The sequence below is a fragment of the Orbicella franksi genome, chromosome 9, assembly GCF_964199315.1.
Source record: "Orbicella franksi chromosome 9, jaOrbFran1.1, whole genome shotgun sequence".
In the NCBI taxonomy this organism is placed as follows: Eukaryota; Metazoa; Cnidaria; class Anthozoa; order Scleractinia; family Merulinidae; genus Orbicella; species Orbicella franksi.
Genome location: NC_138153.1, coordinates 27,975,566 through 27,990,452, shown reverse-complemented (window position 1 = coordinate 27,990,452; position 14,887 = coordinate 27,975,566). Strand labels below are relative to the sequence as shown.

General features: G+C 42.5%; 1 protein-coding gene across 2 annotated transcripts; it reads left to right on the top strand.

The window, feature by feature from the left end:
* The first annotated feature begins 16 nt into the window (after positions 1 to 16).
* LOC145496491 (uncharacterized) lies at positions 17 to 14,712 on the top strand. 2 transcript variants are annotated; one of them, XM_081476178.1, is made up of 5 exons: positions 17 to 557; positions 636 to 1,862; positions 6,686 to 6,737; positions 7,124 to 8,295; positions 8,845 to 14,712. In XM_081476178.1, exons 4-5 carry the CDS (start codon positions 7,230 to 7,232, stop codon positions 12,048 to 12,050), a joined length of 4,272 nt encoding a protein of 1,423 aa, XP_081332304.1. In that variant the 5' UTR covers positions 17 to 557; positions 636 to 1,862; positions 6,686 to 6,737; positions 7,124 to 7,229; the 3' UTR covers positions 12,051 to 14,712. The 2 variants fall into 2 exon arrangements, with proteins under 2 accessions (XP_081332304.1, XP_081332303.1); XM_081476177.1 differs by lacking the exon at positions 17 to 557 and having other exon boundaries at positions 567 to 6,737.
* Positions 14,713 to 14,887: the final 175 nt, after the last annotated feature.

Sequence of the window (14,887 nt, the reverse complement as noted above, 5' to 3'; positions counted from 1 at the left end):
ATTTTTCCGCTTGTTTTACATCTAGGTAATTTCCACGACGACCATGTTGGTTTTTCACCATTCGGATTTGCTTTGTAATAGTTAGACAACAATTTCGTATCTCGCAGGGCTTGTTTCTGATGTGGACCACTAATTGCAATAAACCAGTTTTGAAAACACGTGCTCACTAAGGTGCCGGTAGCTATTTGAAAGAGCTTTCTAGCTCAGAAGAACATTTTATCTTGTGTCATCTAGCAGACTTCAATGGGAAGATTATCTGTTTCCAAATGTACCCCTTTCCCCTGTCTCTCCTTAAGTCTCGCTCGCTTCAGGCACCGTCAGAGTGACAAAGAAAGACCCTGATAAAAAAGCTCAGTTTCCCAACGGTGATCAACATCTTATTTCTCCCTACAATTTCAATACATTATCAAGAAGACAAGTGATAAGAGTAAAGAAAATCATTAACTTTCGGATATTGTCCTGATGGACTACCAAGTCCTTAGTACAGACTAAGACACAATTTCGATCTCAGCAGCGTGACGGATAGCTGCTGAGTGGCTACCAAGCAGGACAACCTCGTTCCCAGGGCCTTTTCCCTGTCTTGGGGGGCGGTATCCGCGGGGTCCCCGAGCCAGGGAAAAGGCCCTGGGAACGAGGTTCCCAGCAGGAGTTCTGCTTTCCCTTCACATGTACCCCGTCACGGGAGCAATTAACCCGACGTAGGAGCGAGAGGAGGGCTCGAAAGAAATTAGAAATTAAATTATGCATTCTCCTCACAACAACGGAAAATATATCGAGCCCCCACCGACCGAAAACGTTAAACCACACCTTCTCTGAAATGCGAGGCCTGTGACAGGACTCGTGGAAAGTGAGGGGACTGGAGTTCAATATCTGCACTGTTCTCATTCGCAGAACCGTCATCAGCCCTCTTACTTGGCGGGGGCTTGGCCTACTTGGCACGAAGTTTCTAGACCAATGATTGCCTTGATTGTTGGACAAGGATTTTCACGAATTCGACGCTCGTTTCCTTCCGGTTTGGTAACAGAACCTACAGACCGTCAAGAAGTTAAAACTGACTTATACCGAAACATTCGGCCAGACTTTAACTTCTACAGTCAAACCTCCCATAAACAACCACCCAAAACATCAAGCCTTGGTCGCTTACGAGCGCCTAGACCATATTGGGTCAAAATGTTTCCTCATTAGCATATGGTAACTGCAGAGACTTACCCCATGTTTTAAACGTTTTATTCATGTGAAAATTCAATTTTGAGAGAAAATCCGGTTCTTCCCATTGAGAAATTTTCGTCTCTTTTACTACCCAGGAATGTGATAATGTTACAACACCTTATTATCCAATTTCTGCTCTATTATCTGTCAAGTGGTCGCTTACGGAAGGTTACAAACAAAAGAAAGTTTCAAACTTTTAGTTCTAAAAGTGGTCGCAGTCGCTTACGAGAGGTGGTCGCTTACAAGAGGTTAGTTCCAAATATAGTGATTAAACGACTAGGAAACTTTTGGTAGTTTGGAAAGGAGAGGTGGTCGCAACCGGGGGTTTGACTGTAATTTAAATTCCCATTGTTAAAATCTGTTTAAAAGGTCTGTAGGCGTCAGTAATCGATCAGTTTTACTTAAAGATCAACCAGTGGATATTTTTGGGAAAGAAAAGGGCGGCGAATAACGCTAATAAGTGAAAATCAAGCCAAAAAATCTTTAGAGCCACAGTTTCCTAGCGTCAAGGCCCCTGCCGGCTGAGAGGGACAGGCGAGTCTGGGGATGAGAGTTACTTATGCCCTCGAAGCAACATCACGCGATGATCAGATGATCAGATGATCAAGACACAGCGAGCACAGGCACAGCATAGGAACTCTAGAAGTGTATAGGTAAGCAAGACACAATTTATGCCATGTTTTTGATATCCTTTGCTTTGAATTTTGTTTCACAATCGAAACTTTGATATTCAATTACAAATAACTCTCTTTTTGAACATGCTTACTTGATCAATGTGCCATACAGAATGAACAGTAGTGACGTAATAAGCTTGCGCTACGTTTAGAAACTGCACTTTTTGCTATAGTTTGGCTTATTTGCGTTGTGTTATACTAGCATTCTATTGATGCCGCTCCTGGAGAAGAGCTCTTTATGATCTTAAGCTAAACGACTTTTGGTTTTAGGAGCAATGGAATCTTTTTACGTGTGCTTGGCATTGCACTTCTAATTTTCCCGGAATGCAAAATGTTTCACTTAAGCCTCATATTTCGCAGGTCAACCCGGTATTCAATCCGCATTGCAGGATTTTCTTAGCAAGTAGTCGAAGTAAAGCGATTTTTTTTACAGGATTTACATTCCTATAGATCTGGTACCCACAGATTTCTGAAGGCAATTTTCATGCAAAATATGCCGAGTTTCTCTTTCGCTTCCGGTTTAACTTTCGGGGAATTCCCTACAGCCCTTCTCGGAAATTCGCGACGATCAAGTAATTCATAAACTATGACGGGCTAAGGAAATTGCTGTTAAGTTGTCTTTTAATAACCTATTAATTACTGCCAGCCACAACAGTCATAAATAGGGTAAGGTTTGGGAAGCGGGCCGCACACCCCCTCCCAATTTTCCTGGGAGTACCCCTCACCCCCCGGGCAAGAACTAAATAAATCTAATTATCATTGCTATTATCGGAAAGGCACGTTCTTATTCTGTGGCCACCTTTGGTGTTAACAATAAAACCGAAAAATAAAACTGAACTGAACGATAACTGTTGTCCCCGGTCAAAATGAATGTGATATCACACGACATATAAAAGACCGCGTGCCGCGTGGCTCTGGAGACGAGAACGGAGTGTATCACGCTAACAATGCTAGAACGCATGCCTGATAGATACCGTAAATCCTCTGTTAAGGCCCCCAGGGGGCTTATTTATTTTAAGCACTTTTGAGAGGGGGGGGCTTATTTAGTTCCTAGCGAAATGCATTACCTTTATCAGAAAAGAGGAAGAAACAGACTAGGGTTACGTTTACCTACTTCCTGTTTTGGACCAGGTCAATGACTGTCTAATATGGAGATTTGAGTGAAAAAGTTCAAGCACGTGAAGTTGGAGGTCATGCACCCAAAGATCAAAAACAAATTCCAACTTTCAGCACGTGAATAAACCATACCCGATCAGTCCACATGAAGTGCTACAGTCGTGATTAAATTACAAATACAGTCTATCATTTATTAACTTGATTGTGTGGAATAACGGGGGGTGGGAAGGGGGTCTGTAAAGAGAGGGGGGCTTAATAACTTTCGTCCTCGGACTGAAAAGAGGGGGCTTATTTGAGAGGGGGGCTTAATGGAGGATTTACGGTATACATACATACATAGGTTTATTTCACGATCGACTTATATCACTTCTGCCTATTCTGTCTAAAGTATGTGAGGGAGTGACTCATAATCAGGTTATGTAATACCTAACTTCAAGAGGCCGTTTATTTACATAACAAAGCGGAAACAAAGAAAACGCTCCACAGAAACCTCCGTGATTCAGAGTACCGACATGGTATTAAGTGCGATTGACAAAAAAAAACACTTGACGGCGGTAGTTTTGCTTGACATGGGCAAGGCCTTTGACAGTTTAGAACACAACTTGCTTCCTGTTAAGCTGCAAGATGTCAGTGCCTCGCCATTAGCTTTACAGTGGTTTCGTAGTTACCTAACCTCCAGTTGTCAGGTTGTCACGATTGGCAAAGCTGTATCGGAACGTCTGCAAGTGGTCAGTGGTGTACCCCAGGGGAGTATATTAGGACCACTCCTCTTATTAGGACCAAACGTCTGTGATTCAGACCACCGACATGATATTAAGTGCGAAATGATATTAAAGACCACTCCTCTTTAGCATCTACATGAATGATCTGCCATGAGTTCGACAACATTTTTCTGTCCAGTGCTACGTGGACGACACTAAGCTCCTGTTGTCTTTCCAGCTTCAAGATCAATCACGCACATTTTCGCATCCCGAAAATTTAAGGTGACTCTCAACCCTACCTACAGAAATTTTTTAAACTTTGCCAAAGGTTGCGTCTTATCATGCTTTTCAAAAGTTGATAATATAAAAAATTTCACCATGCTGTTTTTGAATTGTAAGCCTCTAAAGCTGTAATTAAGGGTTTTTTAGGAGGTCATACTGTTGCTATGAAAACCTACTGCGTCACGAAAATGATAACGTGTTCACCAATGATTGGGAAAATTTTTGATTCCATGATTGTACATGTAACCTGAGTATCAGGCCTTTCTTAGCAAGAGGGTAGGGGTAGGGGGAAATTGCAGAGAAAGTCCTGACACAAACATTTTAATTGGCTTATGTTGAACATCCAAAATCTGGATGTTACGCTGATTGGATAATACACAATGCAACATAACGTCACACTACCGGAAGTGAAAGCATTTCGATTTGCGGTAACTTCTTTTCTGCCGGGATATTCATAAGGCTAGTCATTTCATGGTCGAGCTCAGAGTATTGGTCAGAAAACAGAGCTCTCACCTGAAGGTCTTCGCTGAGCTCTGTCAGCTTCATTTTCGCAAGTGCTTTTTTTTTTTTTTTTTTGCAGCTTCGCCTTTGGCGTCACTCCAGTTGAGGATCGCTGGCCTCGAACAGGAATTGAACCTCTAGGACTGGTTCTCGAAGGAGTTCGTGTAGTGTTTTCCTTAGCCTCGTCGAGTGCCCTATCACCGGCTAATGTCTCCCGTAACTCCGTGAACATTCTGTAGCAATTCACTATTTTCCTAACGCATTTTTTGCGAACAGACCTTTTGCCGTCTTCACTATATTGAATGACAACAATTCTCAACTCGAGAAATAATTCCACGAGAATGACAAGTTTTTCACACAAAACATTAGAAAACTCTTTGTTCGAAGTTTCAGAAAACAGCGGCACTGTGGCGACATACTTTCCATACTCTGTGTAAAAATTTTCGAGGCAAATTGTGCAAATATTCTCGGAAACCATTACAAACATGGACGAAACTGGATTATTTGCTCAAATTCTCACCGTTGTGATCTGTGATGCATACAAGTAAACATGACAGCCAGAAATGATTCTGATTGCTTAATACATACACTGACGCTTGTCACGCCATGAGGAGGTGGAAGACTGCAAGACCCTTGTGTCAGGCTTTTCTTTGCCGGGTGTTTCCTCCTACCCCACGAGTAAGACAAGCCTGATACTCAGGCTACCATGATTGTAGCATCAAGTGATAAAGACTGGTTATAACGACCCATCAAAATCTAAGTGCTGGAAACTGTTTTGAGCCACCTTAAATGCGTGAATTGCCTTGTCCCGGAGTATTTATCTGATCAGTTTATTAAGCGCTTACCAATATCAACACGCACGCGCAGCTGTTAATTATTCCTTTATTTAGAACCGCAATTAGCCAAAGAACCTTTTATTAAACAAGTAAATTATGAGCTCGAGATTTCTATCGCGTGATGGTTGACGATCATGCATAGAAATCGAGAGCCAATAATCTAATTGTTTTAGTATAAATCTACTAGTCGTTCAAAACTTCACCTAAATCCTCTTCACAGACACTTCGAAAACGCCAAGAAGCGGCCGTCATTTTGCTAACAAGGGCACACTGCTACGCTACTCACTACCTATCACAGAATAGATAGTAAGTAGCATGACCAATCAGAAAACGGCATTCGTGATAGAACGCTAGTAGATTTATACTAATATAGAATAGTATCTCTCTGGAACGCTCTGCCGCAAAATATCTAGTTAATCAATCGTTAGCTCAATTTAAAACTATGAAAAGACTCTTAATGGACAGCGTACTGAATTCATAAGAATTCAGCACTCAGCTAGCTAAAATACCCAGTAAAAACCAGTTAATTATTAAGCTTCTATAATACTTGCTGTGTTCTACCACAAGGATAAACACTCATGCAACGTCAGTTTGTGATCCTGTGTGAAAAGTCAGTCTCTCACATCTTCCCCCGACTTCTCCACCGAATATAGTTGATACTATCGCTAACAAATATGCGCATGCGTTTAGAACAGATTGCTTTTGTTCTAAATAGAATAGTACCAGAAAAACAAGAGGTTTTCTCAAACAGATATATAGCTTTGTCATCATCTAAAAAAGAGTAACGTTGACGAATTACGTTTTACGTAGTGCACACAGCAACCTACCCCATCCCACCCCATTGCCGCAAGGCTACTTCATTAATTCAAATAAATTAATTGAAATAAATTAATTAATTAAACAAACAAACATTTACGTTCACATATTAGCGACTTAGCGGACAGCAACCCCCTAAACCAAATCAATTGCGCACTCTGCACTAATCACCACAAGAAAGAAATGGCCGCGCGAAATCCTGGGGGCAAGAAGAGCGCTTCTCGCCTCCATTGCCCATGATTTCGCGCGGCTATTTCTTTGTCGCGGTTTTTTTTTTTTACACGTCACGTACTACGGACTAAGCGAAAAAGGGACTACTCTTAGTCTAGAGTAAAGCGTGCTGCGCTGAACTAAGTGGTTTATCTACAACAGACCTCCATTCTCCATTTTGAACAGTCAAAGGACGTAAAATTGAGAACAGTTGAAAAGTGAGCGATTTAAAATAGCACGTGATCTGCTCTGAGAACAAGTCCCACACATACACAACTTGAAATGTCCGCCATATTTAAGAGTGACTGGACAATGAGATTCATGAATTGCTTCTTTTCAGGCCTGCTGTATATCAATTAACCTTGACACGGTTTTAGAAGCCATCTTGACAGGTAAGCAACAGCGTCAGAAATTACGATGTTTGCATGGGAATCCGGTGGCAAATAATGTTCATAAAAAAATTGAATTCTGAACAATTTATGAGCAGCAAAGTTACGATACTAGACAAAGGATAGCATTGACCAAACTGTAGGAACGTAGCTGTGCTAAAATGCGTCCAGCCGCGTTTTAAGTTTCCATACATTTTCTATGATTTTTTTCCAGCGAGGTCGTACGCGGCTTCTATGAGGGGCGGGACACTTTCTGGAAAATTAAAAATGCAACTTCTTCAAGAATACCTGGCCTAAAATTTTGAAATTGACAATTACACGCCGTCAAACTTCACGGATAGTTTACTGTTATGCTTGATTTCCTAAACAAAAACTGTTCCCTTTTGCAGATGGTTTGACTTTTGTTTCAACTACACTGTTTCAAAAAGGACGATTTTGCTGTACCTCACAATATTGTCTTGATTAAAAGGATCTTCACCTGGAGAAGGTCTCACAATGACATTTTCTCCTGAACAACTGAACTTTTTCAAGTTTTCCGCAATTGTACTTGATGAGTTCCCAGTCGCCCTCCGTCAAGTGTTTGTCTTCATGTGGGACAACCTGGTCGCTGGCCATGGCGTCCCAAAATGGGACGACTCCGTTGCGGTGAGAAACACGTTCCTTGCAAAAGAAGGTGGCAAGACAAAATATGTACCAACTGGTAAATTGATAAAGGAATGGGACTGTGCAGCTCTGTTCGAGGCCACTATCTTTGCAAAAACCTTTGCCAAAACCTTTACCATGCCAGACGGGACTAGAAAGCTTCTCACATTAAAAGAGCTCTATGCGAAATCTCTACCAGGTGGAACATTTCATCACACTGTTATCAGCTCCACAAGTAACCAAGCTGAGACGTATGCCTTAGCGTTGGATCAGCTGCGCTTGCTGCGAAACACGCTTTGTCACCAGATCAGTACAAGGACGATTGACAAGGCCACCTTTGATGGTTATGTACTGCTTGCAAAAGAGGCCTTTACCGCTCTTGGACAAAACACTACCAGGATCGATGAGATCGGAAAGTTGGCTGAAGAAGACTTTCCCACTGCAAGGCTTCAACAAGTGGAAGACGAGCTGAAGAAAGAAAAAGATGCTGCCATAAAATTTCAACAGATCGAAGATCACCTCAAGAAGATCGAGTCACAAGTAGAAGATGTCGGGTTGGACTTGAAAGATGTCACAACTGGTGTAACAGATGTGAAGGTACAAGTGGAAGATGTCGGGTCAGACGTGAAAGATGTCAAAACTCAAGTAACAGATGTCAAGACACAAGTGAAAGATGTCGGGTCAGACACGAAAGATGTCAAAACGGGAGTAACAGATGTCAAGACACAAGTGCAAGATGTCGGGTCGGACGTGAAATATGTCAAAACTGAAGTAACAGATGTGAAGACACGAGTAGAAGATGTCGGGTCAGACATGAAAGATGTCAAGACACAAGTGGAAGATGTCGGGTCTGACGTGAAAGAATTGAAGGCAGGTGTTGACCACATAAAGCAAGTAATGCAGGCGGAGAACTCAAAAGGTAATCTTCAAGTTTGAATCCTGGTAAGGTTTTCCGGTAAATTATGTTTTCGACGGGAACTTGTCACATCCTTTCCTCAGTGACCTAGCGTTGGTTTACGATTGGATCGCGGTCTCAAGCCAGGTTAACTTGTAAGGGCCGGGTTGTTCGGAAGCCGGTTAACTCAGGATTTAAAGTTAACCGAAGTATAGATTTTTCTTGTATAAAAATGTTTTTAATGCATATGTTTTGTGTAGTTTAAGATTATTCAAACTCCAAACAGAAGGCCTAACAATATAAACAGAAAAACTCACCCCAAAGTTACAAAACTCAAATCAAAATTCTCGGTTATTCTGCATGGGTTAGCTTAATCGGACTTGGAATAACCCGGCCCAGGAGCTCGCTTTTAGGCTGGGCTAAATCTATATATTTTGAAAATGACATTTGTGATGCTTATCATAAAGAGCATGCATCTCCGCATTAGCATGTCATCCTGGACGTGTGGCTTATAGGGAAGAGGGCGCTTAAGTATAATGGAATCATAACGGTACCTGTTTGTTTTTATTTTAGGGCCATTAGCTCCTGACTCGTGCATACCACAAAAAATTCCACACTTTGTGGGCCGCCAACTACAGTCTTTAAACATCGTACGTCATGTAACGAATGAATCAACTCGACTAGTTGGTATCTGGGGCCCACCGGGATTTGGAAAGACGTCAGTGGCCATTGACGTGGCGCATAAGTTACGAGCGATGAAGATTCCAGTGTACTTTATATCCCTTCGCGGAATGAAGCGAAAAGATGACCTTGTATCAAAGCTGCTCAGTATATTTACAGTCACTGAACAGGTGCCTCATCCTCAAATCTCGGCTTCTGATTGGCTCATCCAATGTTTACAGCAGCTGCAGAATCGCTTTGTCCTGATCCTGGATAATGCTGACGATTTACTGGAATCCGGAGATGCCAAAGTCAAAGATGAGGTCCTTAGGTTTGTGGAGGAAATGGTTACTCGATGCAATCACATCAAGCTTCTCTTCACCACTCGTGGCTCTCTAGATTACTTGAATCATAAGCTACCCATATATCTAGTGACAGTTGGTGTACTGAATAAATTTGCATCGGGCAGATTAGTAAGGTTACTACTGCCAGATCTCTCAGACGATGACTGCAAGAGCATTGTAAGAGTGTGCGGACAAGTTCCTCTGGCCATTCGATTGATGTGTAACACCATGATTGGAGGAAACGTTTCCCTTAATGAGCTTTTAGAAGAAATAAAGATAACACCTCTTGTTGACGTATTAGACAATGAAAGTTTTCCCGATGATGTTCGACTGAAGTCAATAATTAACACGTCTTTTCAAAGACTCACTGCTGATGAGAAAGATGCTTTCGTGTCACTAGCTGTTTTTCCTGGAAGTTTTGGAGTGGATGAAGCTACAGCCATTTTGAATTTGAAAACAGCCTTTCGAACCAAAAAAGTGTTGCAATCGCTGGAACGAAAATCCTTGATGACTAGCATCGATTTTGAATCTGTCAGTTACACAATTCATTCGCTTTTGCTTTCCTTCATTGACGAGAAGAGAATGGAAGACGAAGAAATTGAGGTCGCATTTAAAGTCGCTGAACATCGCTTTTACGACTATGATATCTCTATTTTTAGAGTAGCTAATGAGAAATTTTTAACTGGTCATTCTAATGAAGCGCTGAGAGTTTTGTTTGGACAGCGCGAGAGAATCATTTCGTCTCTTGTTAATGGAACAAGGGCCGAAGGGCTGTACCCAAAGGTGGTAGAGGTATTGTCCAAAGCAGAGCTTTTACTCCACTTTGTGTTGTCTGATGAAGAATCGTTGTTTGAGAAGATTTACGACACAGTGATAAAAGAAGCAAAGAAAAGGCAACTCTTGGTTGATGAGCGTATGTTGCTGGCTTCCAAATCCTTTCGTCACTGGGCCTGGTTCACCACAGACCATCAAACCTGGGAACATTCACTGCAGTCCGCTGGTTGCTCCAGCACCGCTGATTTTCCTACAAAGATGTTGTGTTATCATGGCATCTATCAGCTTCTCTGTGGCAAGGTTGACGAAGGATTATCGTCCCTTAGAAGTTCTATAGATCGTCTAGGGAGCTGTTGTAACGAAAAGGTTCTGCGAATACTATGTTATAAAGTTCTTGCAGAGACTTACCACGGCAAAGAGGAACGTGAAATGGCGTCTCATTTTCTGAACCTCTTCAACTGTGAGGCCAAGGCTACATCAAGCTTTGTTTTGTGGCAGGTTTCTGTGGACGGTTTACTTTCAGATGACATCAAGGACAATTGGAGGCGTATGAAAGATGATGCTGCCTTCTATGGGCTAATGGCCAAGTTAATGCTGTACTTCCGTAGAAATCCACTTCCGGTCCCTGATTATATTGTCATTAGTAGATTCATGGCAACCTTGCCAAAGTTGCATAGTGCTGAAACGGACGATTTTCGAGTCGGCGTTAGTTCATTCTTAAAGGAATTGATGAAAGCGATTCGAACAATGCTGTCCGCCGCTGAAGCTGACTCAAGAGTAGAACAGGAGACACTACAACTTCTCAAAAAGCTATTTGATTTTAATCCACTGCTCGAGTGTCTGATTCAGCTATTGCCAACACTGTCAGAAGATAGCTTAGACAGCATGGAAAGCTTCAAACCATTACCGCTGCTCATTGATTGGCTTTTGGTTGTGACAGAAACAATGGCTCAACTTCATGATCCTTGTTGGCTTGTGTTTCTTGACGCAGCAGTCTTTAAATCCCGGATTGAAAGTTTGAGAGGTTATTTAGAAAGTGAGAGAGGGGAACTTCATGATCGCGGCCCTGGTGTGGATTGGGAAGACCTTGCAAGATGTCATGACAAGATTGGTGTTATTCAACGTCGAATAGAGGATTACAGCGGGGCAATAGATTCGCATCAGCAGGCCATAAGATTGAGAGGAGAAAATCGTGGAGACCACGTCGACACAGTTTTAAGCTTGACAAACATTGGTTGTGTGTATTTTAAGATGAACAATGAAATCGAGGCTACCAAATCATTTCGAAGTGCTTTGGAGCTTAGTCAAAGAATGGGTGTTTATGATCACGAGGACACTGCGGACATTTACCACACCCTCGGTGAAAATTATCTCACCCTTGGTAACTACGAGAAAGCATCGGAGGCACACCTGCAGGCTTTGAAACTTAGACGAAAACATCTAGGAGAGCACCCTAAGACAGCAGAAAGCTTGAATGGCTTAGGAGTTGTATATTACAAAATGGGCGAACACCAGTCTGCAAGAGAGACATTTCACAATGCATTGGACGTAACGAAGAAAATGCTGGGTAAACATGAACAGACTGCCAACAGTTGTTACAATTTAGCTTTAACCTATCTTGCAATGAAAAGCTCCCCAGAAGCTCGTGCATTTTGTCAGCAAGCTATGTCCATGAGGCTGGAGTTGTCAGGTAAACCATTGGATTTTTATAACTTAGGACGTATTTCGTTCAAGATGGGAGACAAAGTGTCAGCTATGGAGGCATTCCAGAAAGCGACAAAGATTCCGTTTGGAAGTATTGAAGTAAGGGCACGGTGCTATTACTGGCTTGGAAAAGTGCAGTATAGCTTGGAAGACCTGAACGGAGCTTTGAAATCTTTGCAGGAGGCCACACGATGGAGGAAGAAAATTTTAGGGGATCACTCCGACACGGCCAAAAGTCAAAGGCTACTGAATTGTGTCATTGAAGCTCTGAGTGGAAAGGAATTAGATTGTGACTGAGAATTTGCGGACATCGGAAAAACAGATGCTATCACTGGACTTAGACAGTAGTATGTGTAGGTATGAAGTTCTCTTTAATGCGAAGTCAGCTCGCAATGTTGCCCGCATAATTAGTGACAGTCCATGGACACATTAGATCTTCACTGCTTGTCTGTCGCCTTTCCCGTGGGAGTGACTCCGAGGTTACACAAGACACTTTCAACCGCTTTCCCGTTTGCCAAGTGACCTCCGTTTGACTTGGACATGTGGCCAGAAAAGACGTTTCAATATGTCACTAAGCTTCGGCCTTTAAGCTAGACTGAAAACAGTTCTGCGTTGTTAAAAACGGACGAAAATCAGACTGGTTTCCTGTAAAGACAGGAGTCAAGCAAGGTTGCGTTATGTCTGGTTTTCAATATCATCATCGACTGGACAATGAGGAACACCGCCAGTGCAAGGAGAGGTCTGAGATGGACGTTCACCACGGTCCTAAAGGATCTTGACGATGTAGATGACCCTTCTCTCAAGCTGACACAAAGATCTCCAAGAGAAGTGCATCCACCTCTATCAGGTCTAAAGAAACTCTGCATCAACAACACCAAGACAAATGTGCTTCGAACGAATCCCAGGGTCGCTTAAGCGATTTCCGTCGATGAACTAGAAGTTGAAGACCTCAACTCTTCCATCTACCTTGGAGCCACAGTCTATGAAGCAGGTGGGTCACACAAAGACATCACACGCAGGCTTGCAATCGCAAGAAGGGCATATATATTTCACTCTAAATCCTGTCTGGAGGTCAAAGATGTACAGCAAGCACACCAAGCTGAGAATCCTCAAGAGCTTTGTGACCTCTGTTCTCCTGTAAGACACTGAGATATGCAAGATAACATCAGCAGACATTGAGCGCCTGGATGCTTTCCACTGAAAATGTCTGAGGAGAATCCTTGGCATACTTTGGCCACGCACCATCACCAACCGTGAACTCTATGAAAGAACTAGAGACAGTCCCATCTCGCAAACTGTGAAGTTCAGGCGATTGAGATGGATCAGTCACGTCTCGGGGAGAGAGAAAAACAACAACTGCCGAGTTGCTCTCACCTGGACCCCCCAAAGGCAAGAGAAGGCGCGGCAGACCGAAGATCACGTGGAGAACGAACTGGAATGAGGTAGATAGATGGAAGTTGTTGCTGTGAAGCCTTATGTTCCACTCACAGCCGAGCGAAGAGGATAAGTGAGACGGTTCAGGGTAACTATGAGTAACAGTATATTCGAGGAACGAGCATGTTTTCATGGTCGAAACCCTATTTCACATCATTTTCATTCTTTTGTTTTGAAAATAGACTTAGTCAGCGATTGTTGCTAAGGAACATGAAGTGCCCCTTCGACGACAAACCATAAATTCATGCGACAACTATATGTATTACTATATATTTCTTCTCTAATTGGACAATGACAGACACAGACTCATCCGTTTCTTCAACTGAGGAATTGATATGATGTCTTACTTGTTGTCCCACTGAACTCAACGGTACTGAAGGTTACGTCGTTGACTAATTTCATAATCGGCGGTGTCTGTTCGAGGAGCCGCGAATTCAGAAACTGGCTGTGAACAGTAAAGTGAGTGGTTTTAAAACAATTTGAACAAAATAGGACGCACCCCGTCGGCCTTACCTGAGATTTGCCGCTGAATCCTACCGCTGGACAGTTTCGGAGTTTACTGCAGTCTAATGAACAAACCTACGTGTCGCTTAAGTTTTGTATCTAGGCAGTTTGAACATAGGTGGAAGTTTTACGGTCTAATGTGTTTCTGATTATTAAGACGAATTCGTCATAATATACATGTAATTATAATATCCGGGGGGACTCCCATATAAAAAGGACGGGGGTGCTCGTCGTACGTTTTAGGGGTTGAAAAGGCGGTTTTGGTACCTGTTAGGGTATTGAGTAGCCTGTTCCAGGCTCTCGGTAACCGGGGACGATCGAAAAAGCGGGCGCGCGGCGAGCGGGATCCGGGAGAGGAAAGGGGCAGAACAGACCCCCCTGGTCACCCGCCTGAAAAAAATATGACAGGAGATAATGTGTTGTTTTAGAATTGGTACCTCTTAGGGATGAATAAATATCAAGCCAAGCCCACAAAGCAGGATCTTGGTATCTTTTAGGGGTTCTTTTCAAAATTTCCGACCAGCACCCCCGTCCTTTTTATATGGGGTCCCCCTGGGGGTAATATCAAGGCAAAAATCACAAGTGGAAGCCTTTGTTTCGAGCAAGAGAATATGATCATAAACTCGTTTCGAGTCAATTCGGTAACAGCACTTGAACTCAAGGAGTCATTTCTTTTTTTGCCTTATTACGGGAGTCATTGCAATTGAAAAGGCAAAGATGTAATCAGTTTGCTTTTTAGTTAAGTTTTTCTTTTTCCAAAAAATCAGGTTGCAAACTGTGTAAAAACTTAGTTTTAGTCTCACTCAGATTTTTTTTTCTGAAAATGTAACCAGTAAATGGAGTAGCAATTAAACAAACAGTGGTAACTTGGTTACTTGTGTGGCTTTGTTTCAGGCCTCGTCCACAGTACGGTGGAGGATTCTGAAAACGTAGCTTTATTTCTACGGTTAGGCCTACCGTTCACACTAATCCGTCACGAAAACGGAGCTTTTAGAAAACGCTCGATTATCGAACGTTCTCTTTTCCAATATCCATAACTCAAGTATAATATGCTGAATTATTCATGAATTTGTTTGGTTCTTATGGTCTATTGGAGGACAGACGTAAATAAATGTCGTAGATTTCATGTTGCGGTGCTTTTGCAAGCAGCGATTCACTGAAGACGGCAGCTTTCGCCTCGTGTGCAACTTTTTTTG

Coding starts and splice junctions, on each gene's coding strand:
- LOC145496491 (XM_081476178.1), top strand. CDS start 7,230: ATGACATTTTCTCCTGAACAACTGAACTTTTTCAAGTTTTCCGCAATT. Junction 8,296..8,844: donor GCAGGCGGAGAACTCAAAAG/GTAATCTTCAAG, acceptor TTTTTATTTTAG/GGCCATTAGCTCCTGACTCG.